The sequence below is a fragment of the Aplysia californica genome, unplaced genomic scaffold (genome assembly GCF_000002075.1).
Source record: "Aplysia californica isolate F4 #8 unplaced genomic scaffold, AplCal3.0 scaffold00182, whole genome shotgun sequence".
Lineage (NCBI taxonomy): Eukaryota > Metazoa > Mollusca > Gastropoda > Aplysiida > Aplysiidae > Aplysia > Aplysia californica.
The window spans coordinates 604,592-624,050 of NW_004797452.1; the positions used below are offsets into that span (position 1 = coordinate 604,592).

General features: G+C 39.1%; 1 protein-coding gene across 1 annotated transcript in view; it reads right to left on the minus strand.

The window, feature by feature from the left end:
- The window catches only part of LOC101855100 (probable flavin-containing monoamine oxidase A), a 31,929-nt gene extending 13,295 nt beyond the window's left edge, over positions 1-18,634 (minus strand). Inside the window, exons 1-10 of the mRNA XM_005098415.3 lie at positions 18,429-18,634; positions 14,154-14,244; positions 10,733-10,877; positions 9,517-9,631; positions 8,409-8,566; positions 7,427-7,516; positions 6,988-7,075; positions 5,605-5,705; positions 4,003-4,164; positions 288-475 (exon numbers count right to left, since the gene is read on the minus strand). Of these exons, the coding sequence (XP_005098472.1) occupies positions 288-475; positions 4,003-4,164; positions 5,605-5,705; positions 6,988-7,075; positions 7,427-7,516; positions 8,409-8,566; positions 9,517-9,631; positions 10,733-10,877; positions 14,154-14,244; positions 18,429-18,546 (1,256 nt within the window). The 5' untranslated portion in view covers positions 18,547-18,634. The remainder of the gene's footprint in view (positions 1-287; positions 476-4,002; positions 4,165-5,604; positions 5,706-6,987; positions 7,076-7,426; positions 7,517-8,408; positions 8,567-9,516; positions 9,632-10,732; positions 10,878-14,153; positions 14,245-18,428) is intronic.
- Between the last annotated feature and the right edge of the window lie 825 nt (positions 18,635-19,459).

The following is a 19,459-nucleotide window of genomic DNA, read 5'->3' on the forward strand; positions in this document are numbered from 1 at the left end:
TTTCTCATCTTTCATTATCAATCAAACAGAAAGAGCTTTTTTATCAAACAGAAAGAGCTTTTTTATCTTTCTTTCAACAGCATTTAGAGTGAAAGAAGTCTTTCTTTTTTTTTCTTTCAACAACTTTCAAATAGAAAGAAGAACTTTCAAAAAATTTATTATTTTAATAACATTCAAGGTGGAAGAAAAACTATTTTTGCTTCTTTAAACAACATTCAAAGCACAAGAAGAACATATTTTTCCTCCTTTCATCAATATTTAAAGTGTGAAAAGAACAAACGCCATACCTGTCAAAAGGTTCCCTCAATTCGCTGTTGAAATACTTTGTGGTGCCCGGCATAAGAGACTTGAGAAAGCAACCTCCATTGTACGGCTCTTTGCTCCAGTCCATCTGGGAGAACTCCAGCAGTTTGTGGCACTGGGGGCCCAGCAGGCTCTCCACCAGCTTCAAAATGACGGCCTTCTTGCTCTTGGGCTGAGATTTTTAAGTTAAAAAGAAAATTAAAACGGTATCCATTTACTATGCAGAGTTCTGCCCAAGTAAACAGAAAAACACTTTTGCATCTCTGACAATAAAAATTCACACAAGTCTCCAAAGTTGTGAAATCTTTAACTTAGATTGAGTAAGAGTTTTACGGCACTTCAATACAATACGGCCATATAAGTGCTCAAGATTAGAGGTGTTACAAGAGAGTAACAAATACAAAAAAGGAGGGGAGATCAGGACAATAGGTTTTTGATAGGAAAAAAGGAGCAAACCACACCAGAGCACCCGCCATCCACCCATAGTCAAACTTTAACTCATTCGCTACGTATTATTTTCGGCTTGCGGACGAATTTTTTTTCGGGAGGGAGAATGAGATGATGACTAGTGCGCAGTTCAAAGGTCTCTGGGGCCACAATTTCAAATAAATATCAACGTATTATGTACCAATATTTTCAGTATGGTTTGTAGAATACATCAGTAATGTTTATTTATGTTTTTTTCAACTTGGGTTCCTGTAAGAGACGATTATGCAACACAATTTTTATTGGATGCGAATAAAATTTGAAAATAAAAAATTAATAATCTTTGGTGAAACTCAAAAAATATATTTGCACCTAGTCAAATGATACATCAAAATAACCATAAATGAATATAGAACTGGAAAATATTGAAAAGTTTGCAGTTATTTACCTACATTTCATAATATTTGTACATTTAGAACGTAACATCCGATATTGAAAAAAAAATTAAACATTTTATAATATTGAAAAACGATCACAAACAGAAAAAAAAACACTCGTATCTTATATGGAATTATTCAGAATTGCATTTGGAATAAACCTATACATGTCTTGAGTGGCACTTTTTGTGTAATTTCATCAAAAAGTAGTGGTTTTGGGGAGAAAAAAATCTTTGACAATTTAGATCTAGACCTAGATCTATCACTCAAAAATATTGCTTTCTCAGTAACAGTGCATTGGCATAAGTCCAATCGTATCAATATTATAAAAAAGAGTCCTACATTTCTTTAGTGGGCGAAATAATGATAGATTTTGTTGTGTAAAATTACTAAGACTGGTGTCCGGGCTATAATTTTGGCATCGCGATAAGTCGAATAAACTACGAAATCGCGTGTCAAAACTGAATCTAAATTTCCGATTTTCAGTGGAAATACTTGACCCGAAAGTCAACATTATATTATGACCTTTATTTTAACATGGATATGTGGATTGGAATAGAATCTAAGCTAAAATTGAAGATCAGTTCTCGAGCCGCCGCCGGGGTACTGACGTCACTTTAACTGTGCCGCCCCCACGGCTCGGCGTAGCGAAAGAGTTAAGAAGGGATCTATTAGAAATTATAATGATTAGGATATGCTTCAAATCTCTGAGACTTCCTTGCGGTACATAATTTTGTAACAATGTTACCTTTAGTTTCTTTTATATCAAAGCAGTGCATCAAAAATTGTACGTGTAATTTTTTTTTTTAATGCCTTACTCACAAGTCTACAGCTCTGTAATTCATTGCATAAAATTTCATTTTATGCTTCTCATGAGTCATGAGGGTGTTCTTTTATTTACGATAAAGAAGACACAGGTCAACATAAATCCCTGAAAAAAAGGTGCCTCAATGAGTCATTGACAATTTCTCTACCCTTTAATTTGCCACTTGAAGGAAAAACCCAGTTTCTCACAAAATTAGGATTAGTCACAAATTGGAAATAATCTGTCAGTCATAACTTCTGTTCAAACCGTTCAATATCAATAAAGTTTGAGTAGTCATTGAATATTGACACTAAACTAAGATAAAAATATGTGTGCACTTTCACTTAAAGAACGTTAAGAAAATCTGTTTGACCCATATTCAAGTACAGTAGTCTCCACCTAAGATCCCGGTGCTCAGGAGCAAGGAAATGCAGGATCTTAGACGAACCGGGATCTTAACCGACGAACCCTGGGAAGAATCTATGGTGACCCATGCTAAGGCTCACAATCTGTAAAATGGTCTTCCTCCACTCTAAGATCATCTGACGTGATCGCTTGGTGGGTTTATGATGTATGGCGAGCAAAGAGTGGTTAACCTTGATGACCTATCACCGTGCATAGTGGGATGAGACGTTCCATTTTCACTTATTATCCTATCATAAGTCTCAAGATATACGCTTATCCTGTTGCCCCTCCCCCTTACCTGTCGAAAATTTATAGCTTTCCATCTCTGACCGAGTCCCCCCCCCAAACAACACCTTTGTCGTTACACACCATTACGTTGTGAACACACCAATTAAAATTCATTCTATGTCGCAAATTCGAGAGTAGAGACAACTTCTCCAATGGCCAGGGAAGAGTTCACAGTTCAATGTGATCCCGCCTGAAGCAAACGCAGAGGCCCTACCCACCCAGCGAGTGGTGTAAGTTTAGGGGGAGAGCTCAGGTGTGAGTGCAATGTTCGGGGAAAACAAACGTGTCGGTCAGTTCACACCCCGGTTTGATCCCGTCTGGGGCAAACATTGTATCGCTTCATCGAGTTTTACAACGTGTATCTGATCACATTCACGACAGTGGCTGATCTTTGACATGACGGACAGTTTATTGATCTCAACTTTTCATTCTTGGTTGATTGGCTGTCCCGCTCGGTTTTTGTTCCACAAATTATGATCTGAAATGCGGGATCTTACCCGAATGTAGACCTTCAGAGTGAATCAGAGCGGGATCTTAGGGGTGACTTTTGTATAGTAAAAATTCTGTTTTCTTAAAACAGCGGGATGTTAAGCGAACCGGGATCGTAAGCGGTGGGATCTTAGGCGGAGACTACTGTATTCTAGATTTTTTTTTTTCCATTTAAATGGCAGTATTGCCGGTTATTTCTTGCTTGCTTTTATTTTCCATTCTCATAAAGAAAGTAGAAGTTTTCTTCAGCATACAATGAAAAAAAAACAGTAGCATTTTCATAACAAGCACAATGCAAAAAATTAATCCATAATATTACAATAGCTCTGCAGCAAGCCAGGGTGGAAGTTTTCCTCTAAATCTAAGAACATAAAAAATCATTTTCAAATAAATAGAAGTGCACTGTTGATTCTTTTTCGCACTTTGACTTGTCAACCATAATCAGGCTTTTTATGTCAAACTTGATCATCATATTGTGTACTGATTGGCATTTTCCTGTCCATATATACCTGTTTTTTTGTAATAGTGGATTTTTATCAATGTTCCGGCATGCTGAATTGTGTGTTATCTTTTGAGTAGAGAATATTTTCAAATTCTTATCAATTGTGCACTATTATGTCTGCCTTGCTCATTTTATTGCAATGCACATCAAGCATCTCGTTGTGATGAAAATGAGCAATATAAATGCAATTTATTATTATTATTATTATTATTATTATTATCATTATTATATTATTAATGTTATTATTATTATTATTTTTGTTATTGTTGTTGTTGTTATTATAAACTGAATAAAAATAAATATGACAAAAGCAAACAGGCAAAGTGACCCAAAACCAGTCAACTCACGTCGCCATCAAGACCTTGAGATGAAGAGATAAAGCCTGCCAAAGCTGGATTTCCTCTGCCAGAGGACGCATCATACACGATACCCACGGGACCCAGCTCAGAGTCCTCTAGGACACCTTGGAAACCGTACTGAAACTTATCGTTGTCCTCTTTCCAGAATGCCTGTGCAAAACAATGTAAGAAATGCGGTCATTATTAACGTACACCACTCTTTAGGATCATTTTCAAACAGCAGTCAAAGAAGACCTGCACATATCAGTACGTGGCAAGGGATTGAAGGGTGAAGGCTCAACTAGAACTGGATCAACAACCACATATTTGTACATTTTACATTCAAAGAAATAATCTAATTTGAATTTATATTACATACTTTAACATTATAAACAGGGACAAAGTGCACAAGCCAAATGACTGATGGATTACTAATGGCTATAACAAATTACCAAAAGGTCAAGTCTTCTGTATTCTTCCATAACATTTAGTGCTAGTGCAAAGACCTTTATATTCTTTGTGACTTTGGTGAATATATAGAATAAAAAAGGCTGATAAAAAAAAACTAGTGCCAAAGTTTTATCTTTTAAATATAACATTCTGAAGAAACATTCCAGCCTCCCCCAGCAACAATTTTACCTGCCAAGGCAACAACAATTGACCAATTCAGTTTCCACCTAATAGGGGGTGCCCACATACGCGATCGGGTCGCGTCGGGTCGGGCCCATGGGGTAGTCAGGGCTAGCCAAATTGACGGTGCAAAGCGGCTATCGTGGCGCAAACCAATTGACACGATCGGTGACCTAAAAAAACAAACGCGTTTGTTTTCTGGCCTGCAAATTGCGCGATCAGGTGGTTTGCAGCCAATCACAACAAGGATGAGTCACATGTCCATTTTGACCCGTGAATACATTAAGTTGGTACTCAAGGAATTCACAGTTTCAGTCTCACGCCTTTGACCGTCTTATCATTTCACACAGCGGGTTTGGAGCGCTCATAGGCTTAGAGGAAGGAGACGAATAAGGAGGAGGAGGAGCACTACAGAGGGAGGTTGGTGAGAGTCACAGGGAAGGAGAGAGATAAGTTGAGAGATATATGCAGAGACCTAGATCTAGCAATGTTTACATTGCTAGACCTAGATCTAGGTCTCTGATATGTGAAGTGAGAAATAGACAAGAAAGGAGAGAGACACTAAAGCAAGTTAGCAAGAAAGCAAGGAAGCACTCACGCACACACACACACACACACGCACACACACACACACACACACACAGAGACAGAGAGAGGGATTGCGGGAAGTCCAAGAGTACGGTAGACACATTTTATGTATTCATGGGTCAAAGGTCCAGCCAATCGTAGCCCAGATTACGCCCTCTGTATAGTCGCATGTAGGTTAAAGGTTTCTCTACTTTAACTTCCAGGTCGTCAGGTACAATCGCGGCGGGGCTGTAGTGTGCACTGAAACCTCGACCCGATCAGCCCGACCAGACCCGACCCAACCCGATCGCGTATGTAACATATATACAACATAAATCTCATTCCAGGCTTTCTAAAATTAGCCACGAAATAACGACAAACTAGCAGGTTGTAGATAGATATGGCAGAACTAACCTCCTCATATGTTATGGCAAACTTGACCAAGAAAGCCAACGGCACACTCTGAAGCAACCCTAGCTTCACAGCAGGAAGGGGAGGCTGGTACTCAATAGCAGCTGAAAAGAGGTCATTAGAAAAGGGTGTTATTGAGAAGTTGGTGAACAGCAGCCTTCATGCTAGAGACTGGGATGTCCATTTAAAGAGCAAGTCTCCAAAAGGGAAGGGTGGGTTTTTTGTGTGTTTTTATAAGGTAAACGTTTCCATTCCTATGTAAATTATTCAGATCATTTGCAAAGCAGTCTGCTTTGATCTTGCCTATCAAGGCTAGCCTGTACCTTACAATTACCAAACAAAATTACTTCTTTAACACTTTTATACAGTATATTCCAAAAAAATAAGACCAAAGTTTCAGAGCCGAATTGATGGAATCTATTTTTGGAAATGCGCTATATAAATGTTATATATCATTATTATTATTATTATTAATTATTATTGAAGCACACTCTTGAGAGATCTTTTCAAATAACCAAAAGGAAATGTATGCCAATAAGACAGAATAACAAAAAATTTCACATTGACCTGACAATTTAACTTTTCGATAAAGCTGTTACATACTTGGGAATAAAATTAAAACAAAGTCTGGTGAATCCTGATTTGAAGTTATAATATTAAGCCTATTAGATACATGATCAATTTGGATTTTACCTGCTTTGGGAAGCTTCTTAATCTTACCCATAGAACCTGCCATTATAAAACAACACTTTAACCCTTTGAGCCCTGACCTCCTGAGGCTACCATGCCCCTCTGCCTCAGCTCCTGAGCTCCAGCGCAATTTACACCTTCATTCATATGATTGTCTCAGAATCACATTCCATATCCTACTCAGGGTAGTCCTCGTCATTACCAGCATCTAATTCAGAAAGATCTTCAAATTTACATATAACGTCATGTATAGTAAACACTGTTTTCCATGCACATTTTGTCCCAGGCAGGCTAGTTTGGGGAAAGGGTCTAGCTCAACGGTGTACCGGTGGCTAGATATACAAACAATGCTACATGCCGTCGGTTTCTAGAGCTCAAAGGGTTAAAAAATGAAAACGGACCCAAATTGTTTCTTCTTTTGTTGTATGACAGGATACAATCCTCAGTATTTAATTTACCAAAAGGTAAACCTGTGTTTATCCTCTTACAAAGAAAGCACGCCAACTGGAAAAACAATGAACATTAAAACTTGTAATGGTTCACAAACAATTTGAAGTAATAACTGCCAAAACATAACAGCTACTCTGTCAGAGGTCATATGTTTTATAATTTTCGTGACCGACTTTGTTTTAAGCACTTTGGGCATAATTCTGCTTTTCCCTATACTAGAAACAAGCCTTTTAAAAATAAAAGTACCTGCATGATGAGGAGGTATTGCCATGATAACCCGCTGACAAAGAATCTGAAGGTTGTTGGATGTCGTCACACGAGCGCCTTCTATGGACTGCAAAGGAAATAATGAAAAAAATCAACACTTACATCTTTAAAGGAAACGAGAGAAAGAAAGGCATATATTTACCAGAGTGGCTGCCAATAAGTGCCTTGAAAAATCTTCTAAAAGCGTCAACTTTGTAATGCACATTTTTTTAGCCTTTATTTCAAAAAGTGTACTGCATCTCTGAGACAGCTCCTTCTTTCTTGGATGGACATGAACATTACTAAAAATTTGACTATCCAAAACGGACTCTTCAGGTAAAGTAGTCCTTATTCTAACAACACAGAACCGGAAGCATACGACAGAACAGCGATACTTGTGAAAAAGCAGACAACACTGACAACAATTAGCTCATCTCACCTGTACTATATTAGAGACGGGTTGATTCAGGTAAACAAATCGTTTCCCAATCTTGTGCACCAGGTGAGTGGAGATCTGATGGACACCTCCCTACAAACAAAACAACAAGGCAAGAGACTGTATTAACTATTTGACTTTCACATTAACTCTTAGTTTTTAATTTTAGTAAGAGTTTTATGGCACTTGCCATACAATAAGGTCATATAAGTGCCGAAGATTAGAAGTGTTACAAGAGAGTCACAAACACAGAAAAAAGGAGGAGAGATAAGAAAATAGGTATTTAATAGCAAACCACAAAAAAAAAAAACACCAACCATCTACCACACAAACTCTAGCAAAAAGCTGAGTCATTTTACAGAGTCTATAATAAAGTACCCAAAGAAATCTACAAATGAAACCGTATGTCCAATGACAGGAAGAATTTTAAAATATCTTCAACTTTAAGTTGTAACAGTTATTATAAAGACAAATATAATTTCTCTCTTACAAAATTGAAAGGATGATGAAAAGAAGCTTTACCTTTATGTTTAAGATGAGAAAAGACAATTTTTATAATTCTCTCCAGTGGACCATTCGAAATCTGCTTTAGATGCCTGTAATGGCCTTAAATGAATAAGACTTCACTGAACTTTTCACTTATGGTATTGTGCATTTTTAAAAGAATTTTAACAAAATGGTTCATTCAAGATAAAGAAATCCTGTTGAATAAAAGCTTGCTTTTAGGATAACATGAATAAATTCAAATAGGGTTCATTGTGATAAAGCAGTTGGGATATGATTCAACTAAACCTTCAAAGAACAAAAATAAGTGTTTGCTTTGTGTCAGTTTGAGTAAAGAAAATCATATTGACTCAATAAAGGTCATTTAGTGCAAGCCAAAGACAAGATTGATGGACAGAGGGAGAGTCAGGCAATTTAACCTGCCAGTGACATCCTCCACCTACCCACTAGTATGATAAGTGACATTTTAAACGTGACTCACCTTCACCCGACATTCTGCACCAGTATACTCTCCTGGCCGATCAAATATCTGCAAACCACCAGCAGACCTAATGTACATGAGAAAGTAGAGCAACGTCATTTCTGCTGGGGCCAGACCAAACATACATCTGCAGGCAGCATCCACAAGATTTTTAGCCTCTGGAAGAAGAAATAAATAATTTAAAAAATACATCTATACAAACTTTTAGTTTTACAGTTTTACTTTTAGAAAGAGTGTTACGGCACTTGCAAAACAAAAAAGCCATATATATAAATGCAGAATAATAGATTATGTGTTACAAGAGAGTAACATACACAAAAAAGAAGGAGGGGAGATAAGGACGACAGATGTTTGATAGGAAAGAAGAAGCAAACCACACCAGAGCACCCGCCAACCACCCACTCTATACAAACTGTATCTTCAAAATCGCAATCGGTAGGAAAGACAGTCATATACATAAACATCAGTTGCACTGCAGGTTGAAAAACCAGCAGTCAAGACAGAGGCTACCGGGGTTTTTTTTTTTTTTTTTTAAATCATAAACTTGCTGGCAGTCACATTCATTATTGGGTGAACTCACAAACTACTTGCAGGCAGGATCTTGCTCCTGAGCCTTCATTTAGTTTTAGTACGAGTGTTACGGCACTTGCAACACAATAAAGCCATATAAGTGCTGAAGAATAAAAGTGTTACAAGAGAGTAACAAACACAAAAAAAGAAGGAGGAGAGATCAGGACGATAGACGTTTTATAGGGAAGAAGGAGCAAACCACACGAGAACACCCGCCAACCACCTGTGAGCCATAGTTTGCCCTTGCCTGACCTTTGACATTTCTTTTAACAAGTTGAGGTGTTATCTCTACATTCATCAGCAGATTTTAATTGCAAAAGCATTTAATATACAGACATCTTAATACAATTCAAGCACTCCCCAAGACGACAGATGCCAAAAGCTGAAATAGTAAATCACAAGAAAAGACGACCTGTCTTTCATACATTAAAATTACACAACCTACTACTACATGCCCATGGGGCATTATGTGCCATGCTGGATTAATTAATTAATTTAAAAGCACACAAAACTTCAGAGACGTACAACACAAACAGACCTTGAGTCCACAAGTTTTCCTCTCTGTACTTCTCAAAACTGATGCCATCCCACACAAGTGCGTGAACGGAATTTTTTAGGTCTCCTCCTGCAAGTTTTTTCCTTAACCGCTTCAACTGCAATGGAGTAGTAAAGGGAGGGGGGAGAAATATGAAATACTATAAAACACGGACAACAAAGCTTAACAAAAATACTTTCTGACAGTAAGCGTAATTGTTTTTTCTTCTTTTGGTAAGTGTTTTACCGCGCTAGCAACTGCATAAGGTCATATGAGCACATGGGACACATTTTCAGTTGGTAGGAATTTTTGAATTTTGCCAGAGTGGCAACCGAAGCCTACTCTTGTCGATTTTGGGACCACTGAGGAATCTTTAACACGCACAACTTGCACACGGGGCCTCCAAGATTTTCCACCCTAATCCGAGACAGATAGGTGTAGATCTTTCCTACCATAAGATCAGGGGTGTGGCGGAAAGACAGCAGTAAGAAGGATCCAAGGAGTAGCAGTAGAAAGGCTGCAGAAAGAGTCAGGAGCCCAGAGGAGGGGGCAAACGTGGCGAAGGGATTGGGGCAGAAAGTGGAGACGAAAGCAAGACACCAGAATATTGTTACAAGATCAGGAAAGGATGTGAAAGGAGAAAATTTTAGAGAAAAAAATGTTCAGTCGCTCTCCGGATTCAAACCCGAGACCTACACCTTGACCTCTACGCCACGAGAGCCCCCTAAGCGCAATCTCTAGAATAAAATAGATCAACAAACTGAAAAGCAAAAATGTATTTGAGTATGTTTGATTATTTCCAGCGTCTCATTTATGTCTAGTCTAGCATGTACATAGCAAACATGCAAAAAGCAAACACATTTTCAGGTCTCAATTTTTTTCTTATAACATGTGTATTCTTTGTATATAAAACATGTACATAGTGAAATCCATACATAACAAAAAGATGTCAGCTCCCTGCAGGTGGGCCCTGCCAATATTACTACAAGCATGCTAGAAGGTACTTTTAAAACTCTGTACACTGTTTATTATTTTTAAATGGTCACTGAGGAGCTCCCAGTTACATTTTATATCATTTGTTTCCTTTTCATAGCTTTCTATTTCAGAGGACAAAGGTAACAGACAAAGATTCAGTTAATACAAAATCAAAGTCTTACAACTGAACATAACAATTACAATTGGAATAAAACAGAAGTATAGAATCACAAAGAGAACTCACTTTCCAAGTGAACTGCATCAAGTCCAGTCGTGTTTGCCATGATAAGACAGGAACATTGACGGCTTCAGAACCACCCTGAGGGGCAACTGGGTTGAATGTGTTGATGTGGAATTTGCGCAACAAATAGTGCAGGTGGGGCTGTGGTCTGTATTAGATAGAAAAATACTATGAGGTCAGTGAGACAAATTTAATCACATCAAGGCAAAAAGCAATAAGAAAAAACCCGGACATATCAAAACAATGTGAATGAAAATTTGAGTAATAAAAATAATAACAAAAATGATATTCATAACTTTGATGATAATAATAATAGATTGCATTTGTACAGCACAAATTCCCACTCAACAGAAAACTCTACGCGTTCATGGATTTGATGTATATAACACATTTATCCTACTCAAAAGAAAGCTCTCTGTACTTTTTAATCCATTATCTATTATTTAATCCTGCATCCATCTAATAGTAGAAGATCATTGGTCAAATGAACTCGATCTGTATGCTCTAATAGAATTGGGTCAGATCGATTAGTGGTAGCGCTTATTTTGCATTGTAGCCTTCTAATTTGTTGTATTCATCAAAGGAATCGTGCTTTAAATGGTTAGATTTTGGTGGATTTGATCAAACTGCAAAAATGGTAATTTTTGCACCTCCATGAAGGAAAAGCTACCCGCTGTCAAATGAACCAAATGAAAACTTGACAAAACTTATCTCTGTAATGTGCACTGAGTATCATAAAACACTGGGAAGTCGTAGAGATTAAGCAGGTGGCTACCTGCTAAATCTCTAGTCTCTGACCCTTGACCAACAATTAGAACAAGGCAATCCAGGGATGACAAAGTGGGAGAGGCCAGCAAAAGACCTCCCAACATGTCATTCTTCCCAAATTTTCAGCCACACTGCAAAAGAAAGCCCCCCCCCCCCCCCCCCCCACACATATAATATATACACACACATTTATATTCACCTATAATACATATTAGAGTACTCTAGAGTACTGCAAAGAACATCTGTTAGTATCTCATGATGAGGTCTTGAAAAAACACAGAAATAGAGTATTGTGAGTAACCAACTTCTTCTTCTTCATACTTTATGCTTTATGGTAGATAGATGGTGAGGACTGAAGTGTTCACGAACTCCACAGTGATTCCCAGGTCGAGAAGGTTGCCATACAGCTTCAGATGCATGTCCCTGGGCTGAGGTCAGTATTTTGTCTTGCTGTATCCAGTAGTGGGCACTCCTGGAGAATATGATGTGCATCTTAGCGGCTGGCACCACAAGGACAGTTGCGTCCATCACCAATCTTGAATCAGGAGAACATGTGATGCTTCAGCCTGTTGTGTCCTGTTCTGGGGTCTGAAGATTATCATTTGGTCGGCTCTTAGGAGTTGGTAGATTGGGTCCTTTCTTCTTTGTTGTTGCTAAGTCTCGTTCCATTGGGCATGGATTGCTGACTTAATCAGTGTTTTAGCCTCCAGGTAGTTAGTAACCAACAATAACAAATATATTTTCTATATAGACCTATTGTTATAGATAATAAATGTAGCAATGACCACGAAAATCCTTTTTTTTGCCAGAAAGTGTTTGCAAATAGGTGTATTTTGTAGCTTTATCTTCACAGAGCATGGAACTTTTTGAATTTTTGAAATCCATCAATAAACAAAAAAGTTACAGATTTTTTAATCAATTAATTTCTGGTACACTTTTATATAATGAAAAAAGCCCAAAATATGGGACGTTCTTTGGTGAGTTTTGAGACAATATTCGCCATAACTCGCTCATTTCTCGGAGTATTTAAAAGAAACTTAGCAACCCAGTACATTTTGTAGTGCAGAATCTAGTCCTGCTTTCAGATTTTTCATAGCTATCCTATTTTTTGAGTTATGAAGACGTTTATAGGTAAAAATGTGGCAGTTTTCGGCGCGTTTTGAGACAATATTTGTCATACCTCGCCTATTTCCTGGAATATGTAAATAAAACTTGGCAGTCTAGTACATTTTTTAATGCAGAATCTAGTCATGCTGTCAGATTTTTAATATCTGTCATACTTTTTGAGTTGTAAAGACATTAACAGGTAAAAAAGTGGCATTCTTTACAGACTTAGAAAGATTATCAGTCATATGTTCTCCCAAAGTCATGATATTTGAATGAAACTTGGCAACATAAAAGGTTCCCCCTTGCCAAGCAATGTTCTGGATCAATTTGTCACAAAAATGTAAGTAGAGAGCTACTAATAAATCCAGTTCTGTACTACTAAAAGCGTGCATACTTTGTTATAGAAAATAAGATCGTCTCTGTGTATATCCATTGTTGGACAGTGTCCTATTGTGTGTTAGATTAAGATGCGTTCAGATAATACAGTTTACAAGTCATGGGAATATTTCGCATGTGTAGGCTACTACTCATACAATAAATGTAACATATTTACACCCCCCCTTCTCTCTCTCTCTCTCTCTCTCTCACGCGCGCACACACACACATGCACGCGCGCGCACTCACGCACGCACACGTGAACGATAACAATGTATAAACGGGACTATCTTCCCAGACTGGACTAAATAAGTACCATACTCTTTAATAACAATCTTAATGCCTCACTTTGCCAAACAGAGCACACAGGACGAGTCCAAGTGTGTGCTTTCCCAAGAGGGGGGAATAGGCTTTCATAACGCAAACACAATGCCATACCACTTCTCAAGATGTTTGCTTTTCTGTTTCTATTCTTCTGTCATGCAATCAAGCAAATACAAATGACTACATCTATTGTATTGTGACTAAAATGCAACAAAAACGCAAGTTATCAAGGCCCCCGTTTAGTTTTCAAGTATCCTTCCCCCCCTTTCCGGTTCACATAAGCGGGGCCTCGTTTGTAGCGCCCGAGGCGACCGATGGCTGATGACGTCACTCAGTGGAAATTTCCCAGCAGCAGTTCGTTCACCCAGTACGCGCAAATGGCAATGTCGCTTTTTCCCTTAGTTACTTCCACATTTTTAAAGATTACGCGAAAACCGCTAAACACAGAAGCTTGAAATTTTAAGGGAATAAAGAAAAATGGTGTACAACGTATCAGTCAGTTTGACAAATCACAGCTCCGAAAAATCTTCAAAGCGCACCACATCAACCACTTTTGCAAATGTTTTCGACTGCTTCTAGGATGGGTACAATGTTGTCAAACTGCATACTACGAGATTGACCTCTTTTCTGATTGGCTGCCAAGTTTCATTCATATCCATTCACGAGAAGCGGCGTGAGAGCGAGTTGAAGACAACAACCTTTGCGTTAGTGCGTCCCACGAAACACCCCCGCTGCGGGGGCCAAAAATCGGCAGAACAAAACGCGCTCGGTGGGCATTGCTAATAAATGAGAAACAAGACTTTACACACATAAGGAACTTACAGACACTTACTGTTCAAATTTTACATACCTGCCAACCCATTCTCCACCCAAATCCCAAAAGTCTTTAGTGCCATCAGCAGAAGAAATCTGTCTCGTCAAAGTACGTCCACCGATCCTGTCTGAGGAACAAAAGTGAAAGGGTAAGGAAAAAGTAAACCGACTAATCACACATAAGCAGATCAAAATTCTGCAACTGTGGAACAGCATACAGTTTAATTGCCATCTATTTGAGTAGGCTATCAATCTCTATTAGATTACACTTTGTACCATATTTTACACACAAAAATCCTCATGCTCAGCACACTGAGGACTTTTTATTATGTGTATATGGTACCTCTATTTTTTTTCAAACCATGTACTATAATTCTACTATTGGCCATACCTTATCTGCCTGCTTTGACAAGAATTCATTCTGCTTTAATAAATTCATGCCAGTGTTTGACTATGGTTATAAAACAACTAAAAATAAGTCAGAAATTCATTAACACCTTATCTCTGGGAAGCTACTGTACTCCCAGCAGCTCGGGTTGGCGAACCGCTGTATGTGAGCCGCTGGCAGCAGCTCGTAACATGCCTTTACGAAGTCTTTAACATCAAATCACTTTTCCCCAATGACCAAAAACAGGTCTCTTTTACCGGTAGTTCTTTCATAAGATGAAGAACTATCATAATTTAATGAGGGATGAGTGACGTATATATCGTCACTTTTAGGTTTAGTACCAAAAGAAGGCTTATGTTTCACCTGATCAGGACAGCAAAGACTTGGATGTTTTTATTTAAAGTGGCAGGCCTACTAATAACACTAATATTAGCCTACTTGTAAGGTAGTGTCAATTGCGACTGGATCATCCGGTCGGAACTGACACTGCATCAATTGTGACCGGAGACATAGTACGCAGCTCTTCTTTCATGAAAGTCGGTTTTCACATTTTGGCTCAAATGTAGAAGACGTATTTCCGCCATCTATTTTTGTCGTCTTCCGGGGGCTTCCCTCGCCAGCTGACTTGGGAAGATTGAAGAATACCGGACCACTCGTACTATTGCGCGAGAATGCTGCTTTAATAAATTCATGCCAGTGTTTGACTATGGTTGTAGAGGGGGGGGTCTCCCCCCTGACAAACTGCTAATGAATAGATCTAGGCTACCGGTCTGAAATTCTTCATTGAGAGAGATTAAAAACTAGTGAAAATCATGAATTCCTAAGGTTGTCAAGACAGGCAGAGGTAGTCATCCGCTGGTCCGGTATCTTTCAATCTTACCGTGCACTTTGGGACTTTGGCCAGCTCTATCCGAATATATTTGGTAGGCGCTATTTGCAATGCTGTGTTCTGAATAGCTCCCATGCTATTTGAAACGCCAGTACTAGATCTAGAAATCTAGATCTAGAAATCTAGTAGCCATCGTTTCAACATTTATATATACTATTGTACTTCTGCCTGAATTGTGGATGATCCTGTCACAATTGACGCAGTGTCAGTTCCGACCGGATCATCCGGTCACAATGGACGCTACCTACTTGTAATTGTCATAGTCATAACATTGATTCAATTATTCAATTGATTACCAAGTCCCACAAGTGTAACAAAGCTGTTTTATCTCATGAACCCACGACTTTTACTTACAGAGCTAGATCTCGCTGGATCCAAGCAGATCGGGTCAGCGGGGCCTTCGGCCCCATCGCGGCCGATGAATGCGCGGGGATTTCAGGATTATATTACGGCTATAAATAGAAGGGATGGCTCCCTATATAGAATGCATTGGACAAAAAAGACAAAAACTGGCGTTTTCGGAAAAAATTAATTGAGCGACCCCACAAAGCGCTAAAGTGTAACTTTAGCTGTTCGGGAAATTGAAATGAGAACTTGAAATGCTCGTTAAGGATTGCAAAAAAATATTTACGGATTGGGTCGGAACTACTTTTTGCTCCCGAAATTTAGCTGACTTGGGAACTCTCTCCGGAACTACTTCTGGTCAAATCTGTTATTCTGTAACTGTAATAGTACCATTAGTTAAATTAGGTCAATATCTTATGATTGTGTGAGATAGTAGTTATCTGCTGTTTAACTAGCTACAATTAATAAAGAAAAGTTTTTTTGTGCATGTAATGGATTTAGAATGTTATATGCTATCACATTGTGAAGAAAATATTTGATGTTACATTCTTATATGGGGAAAAACAATCATAAGAGGAGTAAATAAAAATCAATGTATGGCTTATTAAGGCTTTGTTTATGGTACCTTATTAATGATGAGAGTTATATGACGCTAAGAGGTGCAATATTTAGGACAATGACGCTAATCAACGCATGTAAATAGGGCAAGGGTATATAAAGCGTGAGTACTCACGCCAAGCTTTAGTTTCTGCATTGGTGCCAAGCTTTAGTTTCTGTATTGGTACCATAATGGTGTTTACTGTGTTTGACCTTCATGTGTTGAGGACTTCCGTAACGAGCGACCACTATGAGACAGAGCAGAATTGAGGGCTAGGGGTAGGGGCAGATCTAGGGGTAGGGGTAGGGGTAGGGGTATTGAGGGCACAGAGCAGAATTGAGGGGTAGGGGCAGATCTAGGGGTAGGGGTATTTAGGGGTAGGGGCAGATCTAGGGGTTGGAGTAGGGGTAGGGGTTGAATAACCGTGAGTAAAATACAAACTATACACACATTTTATTAAATGAGCTATTACAATGACTAGGGGAGTATTCCATTTGTAGTGATTGGTCAAACACGCGTACGAATACTTGTTGGAGGATGTAAACAAAGATGGCGCATGCAGGGACATTCGATTGGATTTTCAGATTCTTTAGTCGACTTTGGACATAGTGAGTGCTTTTATATCGTATTTAGAACTCAAATTATGTTTTTTGAATGGATATTGTACAAAGAGTTTTAATTGTTAAGTGGTTAATAGTTTTTCTTTCTCATTTTGGAGGGAAATTAACACTTTTGCTGGCGTATTAATATTTTTCCCGATTTTTCTCTATTACAGAAGTCTCCGCCTAAGATCCCACCGCTTACGATCCCGGTTCGCTTAAGATCCCGTTGTTTTAAGAAAACAGAATTTTTACTATACAAAAGTCACCCCTAAGATCCCGCTCTGATGGTCTACATTCGGTTAAGATCCCGCATTTCAGATCATAATTTGCGAAACAAAAACCCGGGCGGGCACAGCCGATCAACCAATTGTGAAAAGTTGAGATCAATAAACTGTACGTTGCATCAAAGATCAGCCACTATCGTAAATGTGATCCCACACACGTTGTAAAACTCAATGAAGCGATACAATGTCTGCCTCAGACGGGATCACACCGGGGTGTGAACTAACCGATGCGTTTGTTTTCCCCACGCATCGCACTCACACCTGAGCTCTCCCCCTAAATTTGCATCACTCGCTGGGTGGGTAGGGCCTACACGTTCGCTCCAGGCGGAATCACATCGTACCGTGAACTCTTCCCTGACCATTGCAGCAGTTGTCTCTACTCCCGAATTTGCAAAACAGACTGAATTTTAATTGGTGTGTTCACAACGTAATGGTGTGTAACGACAAAGGCGGTTTTTTTTGTTTGGGGGGGGGGGGACTGGGTCAGAAATGTGGTAAAGGGGAGGGGCAACTGGATAAGCGTAGATCTTGAGACTCATGATAGGATAATAAGTGAAAATGGCATGCCTCGTCCCACTATGCACCGTGATAGGTCATCAAGGTTAACCACTCTTTGCTCGCCATACGCCATAAACCCACCAACCAAGGGGGCACATCAGCTCATTGTAGAGGGAAGGGAGACCATTTTACCGATTGTGAGCCTTAACATGGGTCACCATAGATTCTTCCCTGGGTTCGTCGGTTAAGATCCCGGTTCGTCTAAGATCCCGCATTTCCTTGCTCCCGAGCACCAGGATCTTAGGCAGAGACTACTGTATTGCATTGTATTGACCCGGTCTGCTTGGATTTTACCCTAGATCTATAGATTCTAGGCCTAATGACTAATGCCAATATAAAACGGTGACACATGTGATCATAAAGGAAAGGAGATCATAAATCCCCCCCCCCTCCCAAAAAACCCCACCAACAACACGTATTCACTGTTTCGGCGATGTGAATGCTAAGCGTACGTGACCTGTTCACATGCGTCTGGGCTTAGATGGCCTACATCTCGTTCTCATTTCAGTTCGACAATCATCAGCGCCGATAGGCCTAGATCTAGAAGAATCTTTCAATCAAGCTTTGTGTGTAAAAATTAAAAAGAGTAGGGTCTAAGGACGGATTCTATAATTATCTAGATTCTAGAACACAACATGGATCGCTTACCTTTGGCTTCAACTATTGCAATTCTGAGACCTCTGTCTTTTTTCCATAAATAAAAAGCAGCGGACAGCCCTGACAATCCTGCCCCGATAACAACAACATCACACTCGAAAGACTCCATCGTTGGTCGACCTCGGCAAAAGTGAATGCTGCAACCACCGGTTGATTGACCTCAGTTTCCTCGCCAAGTACACCATATCACGTGACAAAAACAAACGAAGCGGCGTTGACTGCAATGTCTCTGGTTGACTGTACTGTGTCCAAAGATAGGCCCTAGTACAGCCTGTAGTATCTTTGCTGTGTCTACACTAAGTATAGAATTCTGTGACCCTCGTTAATCCCCGGTGAATTGATACTTGAATATTATTAAATTATTTAAATGTAGATCTAGATCTAGATATAGGTGTGAAATGTTTTCCCCTCTGCTGAGGGAGATTTTAAAACACTTATATATTGATAATTGAAGGGTGGTATCCGTAATTTATCTAATTTGACCTAAAATAATAATTAGGCTATATTATAATGGTTGTGATTGTAAATAAATCTAGATCTAGGCCTATTCTTTAAAAAAAATGTTTTTAACTTTAGCTTTTCAGTTTGAATTTTGCAACCCAATGTAGGACTACTGTAATATTCTACGACATTACATTTTCTATAATATTTCCATTACAAACCTCTTTGAATACAGGCCTAATCTGTCCATGATCATCGGTTGAATAAGGCGGTTAATATCCCCTCCCTCCCCCCAATCTCATACGTAAGTTCAACGACAAAAGTCAAGGACTCGTGAATTTGAGTCAACAGCAGCTTGTTTGTTTGCTGCAAATTTTTTTCTATCTAAAATATAGATTATATTATTAGCATCACAATATGAAGTTCGAGCATTGGCACGTCTCACAAGGCGCCTATAGATTGTGCTGCAGGTTGCGAACATCTCGGATATAAAATGGAATGACGAGGAATGAGATGCGATAGACTGGGGCGGAGGGAGGGGGGAGTTCGAGGCTCGAGGAAGGGGGGGACATGCAGAGAAA